General features: G+C 48.2%; 1 protein-coding gene across 1 annotated transcript; it reads left to right on the plus strand.

Moving 5' to 3' along the window:
• The first annotated feature begins 13,729 nt into the window (after window positions 1-13,729).
• On the plus strand, window positions 13,730-17,115 carry LOC34617833. Its single transcript, XM_026338637.1, has 3 exons — window positions 13,730-15,257; window positions 15,496-16,863; window positions 16,973-17,115. The coding sequence occupies exons 1-3, from the start codon at window positions 13,730-13,732 to the stop codon at window positions 17,113-17,115; spliced, it is 3,039 nt and encodes a 1,012-aa protein (XP_026194422.1).
• Window positions 17,116-20,025: the final 2,910 nt, after the last annotated feature.

Raw genomic sequence — 20,025 nt, forward strand, 5'->3', positions numbered from 1 at the left:
CTCGCGCCAGAGACTTAGGAGGTGTCTGCCTGCCTACTGTATCTGCATTACGTGGCCCTTCTCCGTTCATTTTGATATGTAACTGACCGAAAGTATACCAGTTGCCCCCGCAGTAGCAGCGGAGGGTCCCTTGCTCGCCCACGCGCCTTCGTACCTGTTTATATTGGCGAGACAATAACTCCATTTGGCTCTCTGTGTCACTTTCAGTATCATTTTTGTTCGATGTCTCCTTGTATTTCCGTTGGTATCCTCACTATTTATGCGATCTCAGTTTTTAAAAGGCTATTTTGCAGTAACATATTGTGGCCCCCAAGAGCGTCCGAGGCCACATTGCACAGCACCATGCGAGATGTGATGGGCTTTTCTCAAGCGAGACGAAAGCGCAGTATAAATCACAAGATTCGCTGAGGGAGGCCATTTGGCTCCTACACCCCGTACATTAATAGGGCGCGCGCTGCGGTTTCTTTTAAATTCCATGTTGCCGCACTTTGATGAGCCCCTCCATGCGAGGAGCAAGGACAATGGACTATGTCCCGCCATTCCTTGTGCCTCTAGAGAAAATTTTCACTTCTTCCCACTAAGTTAGTAAGCCCTTTCATCCCTTTATAGTCCTGCATTCTTACCGTGCCTCTTCCATCCGTAACTCATCCCCGCCCCCTCGCAGAGCCACTGAGCTATCCAGATACATTCCTGCGGCGGCTGCTTTCCGTGCACTCAAGCGACTGGGATACTATCCTCAGTCTTACGTCCGTGTGCTCTTCACCCTACTTATATAAACTAGGACATTTTGGAGTCACTTCACCTTTGCATCGAATGATAGTAGTACGAGGTCACGCTGGGGGCTACGTAGCTCATGGGAACTACGTGCATGCGTGCTGAAATGTCCGTCGTGGACTTGCGGGAGTCACTTCAAGTTTCTGACCAGACTATACAGAACATTTTCAGGTAATTTAGCCATCCCCTAGATCCTAGAGCTCTAAAATGGCAGCTCTCTTGTAGTGGCTCATCCAAGCAGGTTCCTTACAGAGGATGATATGCAATCAAACTTTAAAGTAGCAATAAAACATGCTCACATTGAAAATGCGTAGTAAAATACCCCATTTTTGGCAATTAGCATGGTAGGCGCCCTTTCTTCCGAATATCTGGATCCTTGGAGCCACGTAGCTTTAGTCCACTGGGTGCACCAGAAATGCTTCAGTATTGGTAACCATGAAGTTAAGCCCACTTATATGTTTGTCTTGAATTTAAATTGGATTTTCATAGAGAGTAACCTTCCGTCACATGCCTTTCTGTGCAGAGCGTAGCAGATTTTTTGCCCTACTCCTTTATCAACGGTCCATTCCCTACGAGGCCCTTAGGCATCTCGCTTCTACGTGTTTACCTGCTCTCAACCTCCAAGAATGCAACAAATACTAATTGCCTAAATCAACCTGAGTGTCACCCTCGGCTGTTTCCATTGAATCTACGATGCGTAACCTCTTTGCCGTGTTGCCGTGTTCGGCCGCCAGGCAGGAAAAGGACTCTACAACTAAGGTGAAAGTAATATCATGAAGTGTGCAAGCAACATGCCCCTGCTTTGCCCACAAAAGCCTTGCAGCCACCCACCCCCACCTAGTAGGCTCCAACGCGATTGATGGAACCCGTGGAATTACAGGAGCCATGAGACATGTAGGAAAAGAAAATCCAGTATCGCTGCTGCCAGCACCGTGCTGCCAGCAGAACCAGGGCGACCAGCAGGAGGCGCAGACCTCTACTATATTCTATTATACGTCGCGTGGCACATCTGTTCTTTTAAGCAGGACATGGCTAGCTACTCTGCAAGTTGATGCAGCTAAACTAATAACCTGCATAGCTGTGTGCACAGTCTCGAGGAACATGATATGACGCCTTCGCAGTACATTTAGGTACCGAAGGAGACATTTCTCGAAGAGCAAAGGCAGCACCTGCAAATGCACGGACGCTCGGATTCCTGCGCACTGTGTGGCATCGCACAAGAGGATGTGCCACACAAACATCCCAGAATAGCACCTGAGGCCCTTACCGGACAATAACGAAAACCTGTTAGCTCTGCTTGTAAAGCGAAGAGTATCTTTCACTAGGATGAGTGCTGGCGATCAAGACCGAACCCATCGGACATTGCACGTAGCAAGAATTTGGGGGTGTAGGACATCAACGAAGTACCTTTGTAGGGCTAATTTGATCCAAGGATTCATGGACTTGTTTTTGAATTTTTATCTGGAAAAGAACGATTGCCACCACGTAGAAACACTTGCTCTCTGTGTGGTGCATTGAATCTCGAGTACAGATTCAGTAAAGGGAGTGCTTCGCCCCTTGGGAAACACGATACACCGACGGCGCGGAGGCTGAACACATTGGACAAGGCCTTCAACCAATAATACAAGGAGAGCGAAGCTGTCTGCATCACATCTACCTTGTTGCTCTGGAAGTGGACTGCCACGTATCGTCGTGCTGCCTGATAAACTGACAGCTTCTAATCTTATGTTTGTGAACCTCTTTTTGCGCCAGTACGGTGGCTCCATCTTCACTACGGCAGATGAGGTTCAGTTTTGATGTGTAGATACCGTCATTGAGTTTCTGAAAGCTCAACGAAGGATCATTATCGTGGCGCAACCTCGAATAGAACTATCAACCTGATGCTGGGTTTTCGTCCGCACGCGTCAAAGCATGCATTCCCAGGGGCTCCCTGGCCATCAAATATATTTTTGTTACTCTCCAGAAAAGACCAGGTCTATAAGAGACAAAGTCTAACAAGGCACCGATTTTAATGACTTCCGTAAGACAGGCGGAGAGCCCGGGGGATGCAAGGGAGGTGAAGGGCGCGTGTGACGCTTTCGGCCTGCCTCAGTATACACGCGCGCTACCCATGTTGTGTGTGTAGCCTCTCATGTTTGAATTGTTGCATGCATGTGCTATCATATTGTATGCATGTTCTAGTGTTCAAGATTCATGCCTGTGCATGCGAACAGGTTCTATACCTGGCTCCGCACCGCAAAGTATTTTAGCTCATACAGATATAGTAGGCAAATGTATTAAAGCTAGGAGCATTAAGCTTTGCGCAACTACAGGCTACACTCGAAGCAATTCCTGTCGTTCTCAACCCTTCCGTGCAGTTCCTACTTGCGCAGGCACCTGAATGTGTGTCCAGCGCGTCCTGGAAAACAGTTGCATCGTGTTTTGCTTCTCTCCAGACTCGAACTTTTAATTGATACAGGCAGAGTTAGGATCTCACACAAGCCGATGTTTGTAGGCACCACCACAGTTGATAGAGGTCCTCTTGGATGTTTAGATCAAACTGGGGGGCCAGAATACGGCTGTAGGAATGGAATCACGCCAATCTTACGATGGATTTAAAAGATTTGGCTTTAACTCAGAATGCTGTATATTTGGTTTCGCTTCTGCAAGGGCACTTACGTAAAGTCTGCCTCTAATCCATTTTCTGTGACAATATGGGTTCCGTGACCCTAAAAAAGAATTTGGACTAAGCTTGTCGGCTGAACCAGAGGGTATGGAAGCTAGGGCTTACACATTTGGATGTGTTATTATTATTCCGTATCATCGTGCTGGCATTCGACTGCACACATTCACTGCAGCGTTGGGCTAAAAGAACACCTGTAAACGAAAGAAGCCGTGGCAGCAATAATCTTTCATATGTTAAAGCTTAACATCATTGTCTTATCCGATGTAGAGGAAACATTGCCCTGCATATCTAGGTTGGCCATTCAGAAGTCTCATTGAATCCATCCCTGCAAAGCGTACACAAAAAGATGCATGTCGCATAAGACATCGAAGCGAGGCGATCGGTAGTGCCGAAGAGTTCATAGGAGCCAGGAATTGCGCAAGAATTCCCCTACGAGGCATCACGATTTTCTCCTTCATTGATTTTCTGGCAGATAATTCAACTGCAGCTGCCAAAAGGGGAGTCTGAAACATCGTTCTATCTAAGCACCGATTTAGTTATGTTTGCAGCGTTCTTGAAGTGTGGGTTAAACAACTTCCTAAACATTGTCGGCGATTAAATGGAATGTACTACACTTTAAAGCCTCTTTTGTGATTGTCTGCAAGCAATGCCTGAGGATGGCGAGCATAGCATATTTACACTTAGGATAGTTTCCCCTAGTGCGCGTTGATGGCGACAAAGTCTAGGAGATTGGCAAGCCTGAATGGACTAATATCATAAAAGCGAGTTATTTCATATTGCTAGTGTTCCCATTCAATAAGTGTAGTGCGAAGCCACTTGGCCCCTATGTGGTGCCTTGCTAGGCCGAACCACTTGAGACTTTCATACTTGGAAATACTGCTATCGCCCTTTTGTATTGAGGTTTTGGCATGCTGTTAAGCTTGTTCAGGGCGCTAAGTTAAAGGTTGCTTAGTCAGTATCAAGGCTTTCGTTTTTTCAGGTTCCCTAAGCCACATACTGCCCCAATCTTGTAAGAGACCTGGAAAAGGTAGCAGGTGTTCGACTGGTGTTGACGTCTAAATGCTTGTGCCGCATCTTTCGTGTACAGCTCAGCTAAATCCTGTAGCAAAGCCAAGCTACTGTAATTTTAGATTTAGAAGAAACGCTAGTACTTCATTAGGTGAACTACATACCGGACCGGGTGAGCAGTGGTGACCCACCCTTGCCCATTCATTGTGTTGAGGCCTGTGTAGCACTGTGGCGCTGCATAGGGTTTAACTCATGTTCCTCCTTACATTTGATAATTGCTTTATTGCCTTGGAAGCCTAGCTAAGCCCATTCTTTTCTAGTTCTTGTCGAATATGCTAGAGTGTACAGCTACAAGCAGTTCGCACGTGCCTGGCATATCCCTTTCTCGCCGATAATTTTTTCCACATAACTGTAGATCTGCGCTTGAAAATATGCTAAATAAAACGTCTTTATAGATAATATTTACTTTTAGATTATTATTTTCTCTTTTATTCTGCCTTCCGAGAGTACTGGAGTGTGCAGCATGCCAATTGGCAAACTTGTCCGCTAGCGATTATGGCAAGGTCCGTAGCATCGTTGAACCTGTGGGCATGGTGCAGCCTCTTCAACTATTTTGTCTTAGCCACTTTAGACCACGACTACTTGATCCCATTGGATGTCAGACCCTAACAGGCCTCCAAGGAATGGACATACCTTCACGGAATATTCAAGCCAACCGTACGCACGCAGCAGCTAGAGAGGGAGCTCAGCACGCTTCCTTTGATTCAGATAGTGCCCACTATGTTGAATCGTGCTACTCAGAAGAATGCCAACTTCAGTGCAGACTACATTTTAAGGGTTGTCCCATCAGAGCATTGTGCTGCCTGATCCCCATCTACAATAAAGGACTCTGCCCCTCCCTGTACAGAAACAGCTTCAAGTGATCTGGATGCACTTACCCTCTGTTATAAAAATGCTAATCACAACGCTGCAACCACACTAAATGCATCCTCCGAGAGCCACATGCAAGAGGGTGCCTCACCAGATAAGGACCCGGATGGATTTTCAGGCGATTTCCAGCTTTCGCGGAGAGCCATCTTCAGGGAAATTCTCAAGAAGAGTATCAAAAGGATTATATCGTAGAAGGAAAGCAGTGTTCCCACCGAGTTCACCCACACAGTACCGGAGGCAGCCCCCAAGTGCGAGTTCGCAGAAAAAGAGGGCATGGAAGGAGCAATCAGGGAAAGGGAGACACCTCTTCTGTCAACACCATCTTGCGCATATTCTGTTGGGCTTAAGACATACGCTGGCAAAATCTGTCTACCACAGGTGCTCCACATGGCCTCTGGGTGTGTGGCGTTGCGTTTCTTTGCAGCTCCCCTTCGTGATGCTGCTGCATCTGCATATAGCAATAAGTTAGTTAAACAAGGTTACAGTAAAGAAATACGCCACAATGGACACGGTTCAGAAAACAGTGTATCATCTGGTCAAGGGGAAAGCTATGCAACTCATGCCTTCTGGGAACCGAGCTCCCACTGCCATTCAGCGGCCTGTACGGATCTACACACAAGCCTCTCGTTTGCTAGAGCCCCATATGTGTAGCAGAGCTAGTAATACTGAACTGCTTGTTTTCCCGAAATTATGCAGAGAGTGACCGGTGTCTTCTTCTTGCTTGTCCAGCTTACTTCTACTTGAGATCCCCCTCTTATAGTAGCAAAGAATTTGTTTGGGGAAGCGAAGACGGAGCAACCATGGAAGAATGCAGCGTCACAGCAGGACTATCAGAAGATTCTGATACTCTTGCCTCTTGGAAACAAGGATTAGAAGATGTCCCTGTCTCGCGTAAGCTCCACATAGCAGTACTTGTGCCGGATTCCCGCTAGGGACACAGACAAAGCTTTCATCCCTGCACACACTCAACAAATTTATTTTTTGCGTTACAGATCATTAAACAGCACGTTTCGTTGTTATTCGTTTTTCTTTAGCTCCCCCATACCGGAGGCCCTACACTCCAATCAGCAACGAATCCGTTAGGGGAAGTATTGGAGTTACAGAGCTTACCCCTGAAGATATTCAGGACGCTCTTTTCTCCGAAAAACACGCCGAAGAATCTGACACTTCCCAAAACGTTGCCTATGGTTTGGACTATCTCCGTTCTCCATGTAAGCGGCATAAATCGAGGAATCACGATACTGAATATGTACATGACTGCCTTACCATCTTGGGTAGGCGTATATGCCTCTGTTGCTGTAGCCAAAGGCCGACTTGTTTTTTCTTATTTTAACTCTTCCTTCGAAGTGTTGGCCTCTAGTGGCCACTAGAAATGTAATTCTCGTCATGTGCATTAGCCCAGCAAATCCTCGGGGAAAACACGTAAATACTGTTTCACCAGAATAGTAGACACGGAGATAAAAGCGCGTCTTGTGACTAAGGATGGCTTGCAGCCCTCATCTAGATGTTGAGGCTTTGAGGCGCAAGTCGCATATACTCTACTGCCCCTATTCGTGCAACGTCCTCTTGCCACCAAGGCCGAGTTTTAGTTTGTTCAACTCAAAATCTCAAGGGCAGCCTTCCTGCTTTATGGACCCAATAAGACACCACTTTGAGCGTTGATTTTTTTGGAGAGTTAAGGCTTTAGGGGTTTGAGGAGCCGTTTCTCGAAGTGAGCAAACCGATGCGCTAAGCATCACTTGTATAAAGGCGCTAGCTACGCCCACAGCTCGTCACATGCGGATGGGAATACTCTGGAAGACTGCAGTCCATATATTTTTAGACATAGATTAATCTGACTCCTCGCAGGTCCCGATGGAATGTGTGTGCTACTACGCGTACTTGCAATGTTTCCTGGCTTGTAGTGTTCTGTATTTTTGCCCCGCACAGAGTACCACACCTCATTTATTTATTATAATAAACATCTGGCCATCGAGCAATGACTTCGGAAGCCACCAGATAGGCAAAAACGAGTCTGCTACTTGCAATGCTGCTGTTGCTGCAATAGAGAATTGCACCATTTTAAAGCACCAAGCAACTCCTGCTGACATGCCACGGTCTCATGGCGATATTTCCACATCTCCACCTTGCCCTAGATAAAACCTTCGAAGAATGGGTCTCAAACAATCCATCTCAACTACGTTGCCTTGTCTGAGAAAACTGCATTTGCTGTTCAAGACGGAGCCGTAAGCTGCCCGAACACCCGATTAAACTACAGCGTGGCAAGTTAGCCTGAGCTGGTGAGTACCACTAACTTTTCTTGGGATACTCAGCGGTGCATCTTCACCAGGTGTGTCACACCGCTCTACAGGCCAGAATATGCAGTGCCTGGACTCAGACCATTGAAATCAAGGGGCGCCCAGCCCCTGAGTAAGTCATAGGGCAAAAGGCGATAAAATAACCTTTCTCCAGAAAGATTCATCGATAAGTCAAGAGCCTCACTATATTAGCGATTCTCTACTCTGTCGGACACTCTACTGAGAAAACATAGCGGATAAGACGCCGTGTCCACCAACAGCTTCCCTCATGGGCATGATCTACTAAAATAAGCACTGCAGTCAAGTCTGTGGGTATTGACGCTCCATCTTAGAGCTAATGTTTTCTTCCCAGCATTGTAGTGGGTTTTTCTTGTATAGCGAGGCCCAATTTGCTCGTATGTGCTTGAAGTGTGCAATAGGTGGAACCTTAACGATAAATATGAGTGCGTGTGCCACACAACCCATTGTAAGCCCAGTTAGAAGGATCGGAGTTTAGTTATATAAAGAAGTAGCCCAAGTAGTGGTGCTCCCGGGATTATTCTTCCGTATCCATGCTGTTTCCTAAGTGACGGTCGTGAATTAAAATCTTAGACTAAGGAGCACTCTTGCAGGCCTCAGTATTCAGGGCATTCGGTACAAACACTGCCAGCTAATGACAGTCATACATATCCTTGCCTTCCCAGAAGCTGGAAAATGCGTTGCACGTGGGTGTAGCTAAGCCTGTTCTTACAAAAGATAGCGGCGTGATGTTTTGAACAGAAACTCCTCCTTGCGGTGCCCATTTCCTGATGACATCTCAACACGATGTATTTGTCCATACTGAGAGATAAGGCAGGAAACACACTATCCGGACACTTGATTATTTGAAGCATTTCATTTTCTCCTAACTTTAAAAGGCTCTTCCACGCACTTGCGATCCAGGGTTCCTCTGGCCAGCATGGCACCTCGAGTACTGTGGAAAAAAGGGAAGCCATATCCAGCAAGCTATTCCTCCCTTTTTTGTATTACTTCGCCAAATTAGTTGACTAGCAGCTGTATTTCTTTCGTATATGCGGGCCTCTAACAGGTCTACGACTAGTCAGGGGAAACGAACATGTATCCCCTGTAGTCCTGTTGGGTTTCTGTAGCTTGTTCACGGAATTGTCCACAGAACCGGGCAAAGAACAAAAACAGAAGTAGCAGGATATTGCTGTACTTTACCACCTCGGTGACGTCACACATCATATATGGTGAGCATAGGCAGAGAGGATTTCTCCAAGGAACTTTCCAGGGCATATTCTGAACTCCAAAAGCACTTTGATGCAGAATAGCGAGTTCAGGAACCCTGCGCACTGTTGTATGGCCAGACACCACAGGCTAATTCAAATAGTCCATAGGTAGCTTATGAGTAGTTCAGAGCTGCTTTAAGCATGAAGCAATTTGGGATCTTTGGTTCCCGACTACATATTTACCCTATGGCAAGAGCATTTTATGAGGAGGGCCCTTCTGTTTTCGTTTACGCTTAGATGACGATTGATGAAGAAGAGCGTAGTGCCAGGCTTGTGCCCTTGTCTATAGGGTACAGCGAGTTTGCTGAAAGCGCGCGGCAGATTTCGAGTAGAGCACATTCAGGACGTGTACCCTACATGGCCATAGTATTAGCAGGGAACAACTGGACACAACACTTACCTGGAGGCAGTTGCTGCAATATCTTTTACGCCACAGATCCATACGTATCACCTTCCTTCTAGTATGGTTTTGGGCATTACAGCTGGTTAGAGCGAAGCCTGTTAAGGCTTCCGAACAGGGTTGTACTGGAGACGTAAGGCAGTTATCCAGGATTAAGCAAAACTGCAGGACCTGGTACCAGAGCGCAGAAGATAAAATCATTTATGTAAAATTAGCTCCTACACGCCTAGCTTGTAGAACTGCTAGGCTTCATTTGGATGCAAAGTATCCTGAAAGTCACCTAAAGGGCATGATCCGCAGCCGCTGATATGCAGAGCGAGCACTCTGTACGAAATTCCGAAATCTATGGGGCGCTTGTCTATTACAAACAGTCACCATATACATAGCGTGCCTATGTAGTCAACTACGTGGGAGCTAAGATTGCAGAAGTAGGCTTTAGTTTTGCGCCGAAGGCAGCTGGTGACTCATTCTTACGGCTCTCCTTTTGCAGGCTTTCTGAAGAACTTAGAGAGTTTCACAGATCTCACAATGCCTTGTTCAGTGCGCCTTGAAGAATCTGCAGGTGCCTTGCTAGCATGGTCTTGCTGGTTTCTGGGCCTTTCACCTAATTTTGTCTCTTCTTGGTTTCGTGTATCTTGCAAGAGTGGGGCTTAACATGTTGAAAGTAGCATATCCCTCATGTCTAACTGTTCCTGCTTCATCGATGACCTTACGAAAATTTAATCCTGTTCCGCACTTTGTTGTTCTGGTGATTTGGCCTTTTGGGGCGATGTGCCAACCTGCCTCTAAACTTGGTGTGAGCGACCAATCCGGATTTTCACATGGGCCTCTTCAGTATCTTCACGTGACAAACTAGCTTTTGGCCTAGCCTGATGAGTACTTTTTTATGGGTCCACATGTCCGCGAATCAAAGGCAAAGCTGCTGTTTAGTCGCATTTGTTCCGCAAAATAAAACGTGAAACACAGCAGCTAAGGTGGGCTGAAAACGCAATAGGCAGTGGAGCTGTCAGAACGGCTCCACAAGGGGCCGTATGCAGCTGGATATAGGCTGCCTTTTCGGCTGTGAGAGAGTTCGTGCGATAGTCACGGAAAATCCATCGGGATATTAGGGGAAGCCTTCCCTTGTTGATGCCTCAAGGTAAGGGGGTAACTTATTTTCCCGAGTTAAGTAGACGACTCGTACGAGAACCAGATCAGTTTGGGTGGTCTTCTTCGGCTTTATGTGCAGGAAAGACCATGCGAAGATGACAACGAATAACCCATGGAGATCGCATTGGATTCTACAGACGCATGTGCCAGTGGCTGCAGTAGTGCTGACTCGATTGCCCCTTGGCTGGGTTGATGAAGTGTCAAAGAGTTTGGTAAGTGTGAAGTTCATGCTTAATGGACGGCCTGGGGTATTGGGATACTAAAACGAAGATGCAGCCGCCTACTGTAGAAAGGCTCATGCATTCGCCAAACTCTCGGTACGTTTGGAGCCTTAAAGTCAACATTGAGCGAATATATTCGGTGAAACTCAGTCAGCCTAGACTGAACGACTCTTGAAAGCAGCATTTATTATTGTCCAATCACTGCTTTTTGCCTGTATATCCTCCAGAATTACCCCTTCAGAGCAAGTGTTCACATTGCTTTCTTCTTGAACGATTGAGCCTCATTTTACGCAGGTTATTTAAAGCTTCGCACTTTTCGGATCTAAATTTGTAGATGATCTAGCTAAATGTATTTTTGCCCAGTTTTTGGATGCACACCATTATTGCAGTGGGTTCCCTCGAGCCTTGCCAAGGCTGCAGAACCAATCATGCTATAGCAGATGCACGGCAACTAAGTGGTCTAATTTGCACGCTCCTCACTGGAAGTGCTTCCTCTTTAGCCTTATCGGTTCCCAGCTAGATCTGCTTAGCCTTTACACTAAGTCAGGAGCTGTTACATTGATGATGTCAACTATATGCGAATTTGACAGAACTTTCTAAGACTGTAGTATCTTGAGGCATCGGCTTTTGAAAGCCCACCTTGCTTCGTCTGCCCTGTGGCATCTAACTCCGATCAAGCCCTGTTTTGATGAACCGTTGATACGGCACGCATCATAAGACGCTGTCTTTCTAGCATCTTAACACCCATTCAGAAGTGTCTGCGCATAGTAATTCTTCCTCTTGATAATCTGTTCTGTGTGGTCATGACTAGGATGACGTCATCTGAACAGAGCAAACAGTAGATCACTATGCCCTTGTGAAGTACATGTGAGAAGCTGTATGACTGATTGCCAGCAGCGGCCGCTAGCGTGTCCCACGCACCAGTAACACCTACAGAAAATTCTCAGTAGCCCTAAGCATCCCAGCAGAGGGTCGAGCTACAGTTCAGCACATTGTATTAAAGCGGCTGTTTATCGAATAAGCTAACACCGAATTGGCTCATCGGTTTGACTGCTCCAAGGTTCTACGTGCCGCACAGAGCGTTTATTAATGACGTCACAACGCTGTACTCCTGGGTGCTGAATTGCTATATGGAACTTGGTGATTATTGTCAGAAATGCCCAGAGGGTGCAGTAACGTCACGTCAGCTATCTTCTTTTGCTTCAGCCGAGCCGTCTAGAAGGAAGGCGAATAGAGGCGTAGCCTCTTAGAGAAGATTATTAAACAATATTTTAATTAGCTTTGATGTGACTTGCGGGCTTTGAAGGGGGACCGCAGAACACCGCTATATTCCAAAGAGCGTGCTCTGTAGGGCTTCATATAAAGATGCCACAGGGGAACACTGAACCTCAAGCCCATTGAATGACTTGATAGTAGATATCACCTGGTCTTCCAAAGCGCCACTTCCCCTCATTATTACGTCTCGGGGAAAGAGGGTCAGCTGGAATGCGTGTTGATGCACCAACTATGTAGGCGAGGCATTCACAGCTGGTTGCACACCCCAACAAGGGCACAGGCCAACAACATTGGTTTTTGTTGTATGGCGCTAACAAACAAAGGGTATATCCTACTAGCCATACTAAATAGCTAATCCTTTTCAAAATCTTAATCAAGTTTAACGAAAAGAAAGTGTTCAGATGTAGCGGGCTAAGCTACACCAACAATTTCTTCTGTACTGGTTTTGTATTTAACCATAAACGGGTGAGCATTGACTGTTTGATTTGTCTGTTATTGTACCTTAATTTCTTAGAGTACTGATACCCCCATACAAGAAGACGCGTTGTTGAATGCGTTTGCACTAGCAGCAGCATGCAAGTAGCTGTGAAACTCGGAGTGCTAGAATTGCTGCACAACGCAGCCTAGCTGGCCCTCTCCCCTCGTGTTGAAACTCCAAAGGCCGCTGGCAGTATAATGAAGAAGCTTTCTGTGTAAGTACTTAATAAATTTCTAGTAAGTTTGCATAGAGTCTAGAGACCATAGATGGAGAGCTACATAAGCTGTAGTTTGGAGTGCTAGGGGACAGCATACAAAGGTGATAGATGCATATAGCATGCACAGAGGCAGTATGTAAACGGAAGAAGCCAGCATGGAATAGCTAGAGTCCTTTTGGGTGCCTTTTTGCCGCCGTGCAATGCTCTGGCCGTTAGCCCGATGCCCTGTGTTGAACAGGTTCGCAAGACGGGGCAAATAGGCAGCACTAAATCCCCATGCTAGCATATACTTGCCGTCTCACGGACCTATGAGAAGAGCGTACTTCAGTATGTGTGTTTTGGAGCTTTCTTGTGGGGATGAGAGCGCCACTGTATTGGTTGCTCCAAAGCGGTCTTGTAGCTTGGCGCCTTTATAACTGGTCCGATCCACGACTAGAGTTTTATTCAACCATGTTAACATAAAACACTTGCTGAGAATCAAAGATACAACTGCACTTTTGAACGCGGGAAAACGATGAAAAGCGTACATCATTGCCGCCTTGGCTTCCCGTTGTCCGGCGGAACTCAACCGGCACACAGCTGCATGCCTTGGATTCTCTACTTCTGTCGCTGAGTTTTCGCCTGATGTCTTTGAGTTTCCATGGGAAATAACGGAAAATTACAAGCACATGTGATCCCCCTTGTCGTGCTTATGCATCTGCTTCATCCGAGTTGGGTGGTACCAGCGGCCTTCCCCGTACAGCCGCAGGCAAGGGCATGCAGGGGGACTAAATGCAAAGAACCGCTAACTCGCATCCTCTTGTTGCGTCCAGCACATGTGTTGGAGAAGCATCACTGCTAAAGGTAGTATAAGCTGACTCTAGCACCTGTCTTGGGGCGAAGCCCACCGGGTCTAGGGTAACGGACGACCACTGCCGTAGGCAGCGGGTCGTGCACTCCGGATCTACCGCTCTCTTGAGACAATTTTCCCCGTGTGCGCCCACATTTTTGAATTGAAAAGAAGAGCCGATACCCAAGGTTTTGGGTGAGGATCCAACACTGCTCCCGATGCGCCGCATGACCTACGCTGAAGCTGCGGCTGGTGCTGCCGGAACCAACAGCGACCACCACCAGCAGCAACAGCAAGCCTCGACCGGAACCAGCCCCTCACTGTGCAGTGCTGAATCCTCTCGAGATTATGGGAAAGACGGAAGATTCGCAGCAAGCCGCGGCAGCTCCCGCGAAGATCTACCAAGCGCTGGATCGTTATGTTTCAATGCAGCACATCCAGCAATATCGCCAGTGGGGGCGAATCCGGGAACTGTGAAATTTCTGAAAGAGCGCTACGAGCGCCAGGGCTCGGAGAACGGCCTGACCAACGTGCCGCGCCTGCGGCTGCCGAGTTCTGCACAGTCTTTCTCATCGTCCTGTTCTGCAGGGGCACCACGAGGAGCGGAAAGCCGCAACAGTACAGATGATGCGAAGCACTGGGAGGTATTGGCCGATGCAGAAGCTTGCGCCGAGATTATAAAGCAGCTGCTTCTGGAAAAGCAGCAGCTCCAGCAGCAGGTGGACTATTTGTGGAATCAGAAAGAGGCTTTCCGCTGTGCCAATGAAAGAATGTCAAAGGTTTTGTTGCGACAGCAGCAGCAGCCAGCTGCCGCGCTTGCCGCAGCCGCAGAGGCCGTCGGCGCGACACCTAGAAAGGACCTCGCTCGCCGCTGTGTAACCGTCGTGCCATCCGGATGTCTCACGGCAAGGGGCCCTGTGGGCCCGCGATTGAACTTGGGGGCTCTTCGAGAGAAGTGCGAAGATCGTGCAGGTCTTGTTGGGGTCAAAGAGCATCAGAGGCAAAACGCGTTGCAGCATCCACCCGAGAAAGGGAAGCAGCCCAAGAAGCCGGTGCCTCTGCCCCAGAAGCAACAAAACAAATTAGCCGGCATTCCAGGCATGGCCCCCCTGAATTTGGAGGCTTTGCAGCGCTCAGGGGGCAGTCACGTGAGCGGTGCTGTTGCGACTGCGAATACTGACTGCAGGGGGCTCCCCTCTAGGAGCCTCCGCACGGGGGGCCCTTTGACGTGTCGGGCCCCCTTGGCCTGGAGTGCTCTAAAAACACCGAGGCGGAGGTTTGGAGATGGAGTTATATCAGCCCGTGCATCATCGGGAACCTGGCAGCGAAGGGGGCCTGGCGATGAAGAGGAGCAGCAGCACAGAGCAATCGAAAAAGCCCTTATTACTTCTCTGCGTTCAATGAATATTTTGGGGTCCTTTGGTCGCGGTGGAGCGAACGGTAGCCGGAAATGCAGCAAGACTGCTGCTGGTGCAAACTGGGAGCCCACACCCGAAGTGGCGCTGACCCACTGCACGAGTACACCCGATAAAGGATTCTGGCACTCGACCTTTCTTTGCGTCCTGAAGATTGAGGGCACGGACTTTTTTCTTGACGCTGTCCAGCAGCCGCTGCAGCAACAGCACTCCCTGCGGCACTCCCACAGCAGCGCCAGCAAATTCTTAAGCAGTCTGAGCTTGGCGGCCGACCCAGCAGATGGCCACGCAATGAATGGGGCTCGTATTTTGGCTTCGAAAGAGACAGCAGGTGAGAGAGGACAGCACAAGCAGGGTTTGAAATTCCTGACGAGGTGAAGGGCAAGCCGACAGTAACGGCATGCCGTTGTGTGTACTCCCTGGCCCCCAGGCCCGGATACCCTGCGCTGCTATGCTGAAAGTAGCCGGTGTCTTGAGCCCTCCATTTGTATACGTGTGCCAATCCGCAGCTCTGATATGTGCCTTCATTAGATTTTGGCCCTGCGACTGTGCTGTGGGTTCTCTCGCAGGTGTGTTTGAGGTTTGTGTCCGTCACTTGCTGACAGATGACAATTGGGTGCGATCCCTTTGCATTTCAATGTATTGGGGCCTTACCTCTGTGGTAGACCCCGCCGAGCTGCCTCCTGACCAAACCCTCCAGCACGGCCTGAGCATGGATGAAACTCAGGCAGGTGCGCTTGAGGACCGCTGTGTGAGCTCCATCACATCGGAGTCCGGCAGAGAGGAAGAGGAAATGGTTGGCGGGGCAGGCGATAGCAATGGCAAGAACAAGCTGTGGAGTGGCTGGGACTTGGTAGCCTTAATGTATCAGCGAAGTATCGACGCAGGGGGCACACCGATCCCAGGCAAAGAAGCCAGTCCTTCCACGGGCCTATATGTTTCCTCACGGGTTCCAGACGCTTCCGAAGCCGGTTCTTCCCCTAGCGGCAGCAGCAGCACCGGCAGCACTATCACCAAAAACAGCAGCAACAAAAACAATGACATTGGCTACGGCCTTGGCTGCAGCAGCACCACTGCAGACATGCGGCGGGCAGAACCCTATTCAGCGATGAACCAGCTACTGCTCCAGAAGGGGCCAGCAGCAGAACAGGTATTCATCGTTAGGGCAAAGGACCGACACACCGGAGTGATGCCTCTCTTCCACAGGTCAACTCAAAAATACCTCCATGTACACCCCACTATGGGCCTTGTGGGTCTTGTACCTCCCGTAATAGAACAGGAAAAGCAGATGCGACTGCTGCAGAAATCTGAGCACCAGCATAACAAAAGATCACGGAGGCGGTTGAAGGCCAGGACACCACTGGAGAACCTGCAACAACAGCAAGAGGGAAGCAACTGCAACGTGAGTAGCTCCGACCAGAACACCGCCGAAACGAAACAGGAGCCGGTAACTCCAGACATGTTCTTGCGGCCATGCAGAGTAGAAATGATACCTCTTGCAGATTTGCTGCTGCAGCAATCGGTTCAACGACTTCTCTCGAGCGTACAGGAAACAGTGCCACAGAAGCAGCCGGAGGAAACCTCTTGGGAGGGTTCTGGGGACACTGGCCCAAAGGCGCCTGCCGACTCTGCAAGCAGTTGCAGCCACAGCCGCAGCTCCTCAGATCAGGAAGATAGCTTTGACGGAGTTGTTGCTTCGGAAGGTGTTGGTTCGCTCGACCTTGGCAGCTGCAAAGATAGCCGTCACCCGTTAGTGCCCCCTCTTGGTTTTTCCTCGACCGTCGCACAGCCGACATGCTTATCACCAGCCCAGCAGCAGCCGGTAACCCTTGAATTTCATCTTGATGACGAAGGAGTAGACACAGACATGGAAGGAGAGGGCGTCAGACGCTGTGGCAGCGATCGTAGTAGCGATAACAAGACGGCGTATGTTGATGGTCACGTATTGTACTAACCTACTAGCCTGGGCACCAGGAAGTAGGGCAATGCCGTATGTGAATCTTCTTAGGGACAGAAAGCTATGATGTGATTTTGAATGTGGGCTAGTCATAAAGAGCTGTCTGAGCGGTGGTGCCGAGGGGCTTCTCACCTCGTCCGTCCCTGCAGCTGAAGCTGAAAAGAAGTCGAGACATCTTTGTAGCGTGATGCATTTAACAGCTTTGTTTAATGGGTGCATCCAAGCTGAATAGCTAGCTAGAACGTTTGACATGTTATCGGTTCCTGGGCTATGGGAGTATGCAAGTGGGCACATAGAGGTAGCTGTGTGTGGATCGCTCTGTAACCTTGGTGTATAGGAAACTCATTATAGAGATCTACGCACTCATAGGTAGGCGAGTAGCTTTCCCCTTTTCTGTTCAACAGTTCAGCGGTAATTGTGCGATCTTATCCAGGGTCATATTCCACAGAGACCTAATTCTGTAATTAGACAAGGGCAAACATCTCGCTAGAACGGCTATCCAACGCACAGTCGCGGGTAGTTTTGGCTGGCTGTGCAGCTCAAGTATGGCTTGCAGGTGTATTTGGTATGAAATTTCGAGAAGTCCAGATATTTTGGGGCACTGACCGTGCCAATGGGCCTCAAATCACAAAGAGCATTTGCAATACCTGCTGGGTACTATTGCATTGTAGAGAAGCCACACATCCTTGTGAATGTTGGCTCACCTGCCCGATAACATAAAGATACTACATCGTGGTACGCGGGAGCTATCCACCAGCTAGCACTTGTAGATCCGTCATCCCTTGTTTTAGCTCGCCGGTTCACATCTAATTATGTAGCAGCACATTCCTTCCACTAAACATGCACTTCCGGGTTACATCCCACAACCATTCGTCCACACATTAATTGCGGCCAACGTTCCATGCTTCTAAGAAGGCAATGGTCTCACAAAGCCAATAATGCTACAGGAGACTCTGGTCCGTTGGCAGGAGGAATGAGCTAAACTTCATTGACAGATCTGTAAACATTTTGCAGAATTCTGAGGCGAACAACTACCGGTACTAAGCATTTCATACTAGCTGCCAGTGTGCCAGGGGATAGACATAGTTCTCTATCTGTAGAGGTGAACCAATACAGAGCATTGGCATCTAAGGCGCAATGAAGTACTTGCTAATGTTCGCAGTGAGGCACTTTCCTGAAGAAATGTCTCCGAAATGCCTTACGGACGCCTTAAGAGCCCGCGTTTCATGCAGGTCACTAATTCTTAGCATTAAAGGCTTATCAGTTGTGCACACGTGATCGCAGAAGTAAACGGTGCACTTTTGGAGCTGTAACTGGCCTTTCTTCGCTAGATTTTGCACAGTAGTATTCGCCGGTATTACACTAAAGCTCGCCTTTGCTTCTGATCCTGCGAAGGGATGCAGCCACATTTGTTGAGATTCACGAATCTCGTCGCAACTGCCTAATTTGGAAGCAAGTGGCTGGTATTGGGGATGATGGGAAGAGTGAAACTGCCTAGCTTTATTCAAAGTGTGAACAATATGAGTGCTGTGTCTTGCGAAAGTAGGGATGGAAGCAATATTTAGGTATGAAACCCGCCTATGTGCCTGCAATTAAGAGCCTTGGATTTGTCATGTACTGTTTTTTACCTTGCAGCGGCCGCGCACTCGGACAAGCGAAGGAAGTATCCCATCTATTGTCTGCGGGGCACTGAAATAAGGAGCATTTCATCTAGCCCCAATAGTTCAAGCATCTAGTAAAACACGCTAGTGAATCATAGCAAGCAAAAGGCCATTGCTTCCTACCGGGCCAGTCCGTGCGAGAGCATTCACACTCCTGTGTCTTGTATCGGTTTTATGGCGCATCGGTGTCTCGCAGAAAGCCTGGTGGGTCAAACAGACAATTAAGAGGCCTCTTAAAAAGTTAATTGATTAAAAGATGTGTAAGTTTGTTGATTTTGTGGATACAAGGTGGTATTCCGTGGCAGACTGGCAATTCCCAACTGAGCACTGCAGGTATCTCCAGGTCCCTCCTGAGCTACGGCCAGCAGCGTTCATGCTGTATATACCTTGGCTGATCTTTCCAGTAAAATATTCCAGTAGCTAAGAATAGATATTATATGTAGCGTTTGCATTCTTGCTGTATCTTTTCTTGTGTATTCGTGCATCCAAACGCCGCACTCCATTTCCATAGTTTCATACATTGCGCGGACGCCACTGTCCTGTTGTACTGCTAAGGGCAAAGTCCTTTTGGTCCTCTTTTATTCACAGCACGCACGCCCGAATGTGATTTATCGCAATTACTATTTGTATGTTAATTTCGTGACTGTTAGTCATATGAAGGCAACGCGGGGATCAGTGAGAGCAACATGAGGACTTTCGCGTCGTCTTGAGGTTGCTCTGGTGATCTCCAAAAGCTTACCAACGTTTGTTGCGATTCAAATGCCGTTTTGAGGTGTACTAATTTTTGTTTTTCTTTTGGTTTTATTGGCGAAACAGCGCCAGGCCCTATATGTGGACGCGATACGTCATATCCGGCCAACGGTTCATAGAAGATCCAACAACTCCAAAATGTGCTCGAGCGTTACACAAAGGTGTATCAGCTTCCTAAGAAGGGAACGGCGCCGATTCCAACACCATCAGCTGAAACTTATCCCATGAAGACAAGAAAACTACTGCCTCTGTCAACTGTTTGCTTCTTGTCGTAGCGTGATAGGACTGTCCAATAAAGCTACGTCTAAGAGCCTGCTTCAAAAAAAGGAAATTCCTTCGTCAGCAAAGCGTGCGATCGGTCTTCTTTCACCCTTTGCCGCAAGGCCTGGGAAAACTTGTGATACGCTGCCACAACAGCCTAAAACACCTGTGTTTTCTGGCCCTAAAGCTTACAATCAGACACCTCCATTCATTGATACCCATCCAACGTGCAAAATGAGTATCGAAACCCCTTGGAAACTGTGTGCCAGCAATAAGGTCAATATCCCTAATTCAATTTCACCGCGGTGCGGAGATGAAAACGGCTGCGAATCATCTATTCGCGTCCCTGAGTCGGGCGACAGGTTCAACACAACTCTCCCTACTCTGAACTCAGGCTATCTGCTGAGCATCAGGAGGGCGTTTGACGACCTATATTGTTGCCTGCGCAGGGGGGCTAACCAGCTTAAGAA

The sequence above is a fragment of the Cyclospora cayetanensis genome, unplaced genomic scaffold (assembly GCF_002999335.1).
Source record: "Cyclospora cayetanensis isolate NF1_C8 unplaced genomic scaffold, CcayRef3 CcayRef3_contig_29, whole genome shotgun sequence".
In the NCBI taxonomy this organism is placed as follows: Eukaryota; Apicomplexa; class Conoidasida; order Eucoccidiorida; family Eimeriidae; genus Cyclospora; species Cyclospora cayetanensis.

Coding starts and splice junctions, on each gene's coding strand:
- LOC34617833 (XM_026338637.1), top strand. CDS start 13,730: ATGCGCCGCATGACCTACGCTGAAGCTGCGGCTGGTGCTGCCGGAACC. Junction 15,258..15,495: donor GGCTTCGAAAGAGACAGCAG/GTGAGAGAGGAC, acceptor GTTCTCTCGCAG/GTGTGTTTGAGGTTTGTGTC. Junction 16,864..16,972: donor CAAGACGGCGTATGTTGATG/GTCACGTATTGT, acceptor AATGTGGGCTAG/TCATAAAGAGCTGTCTGAGC.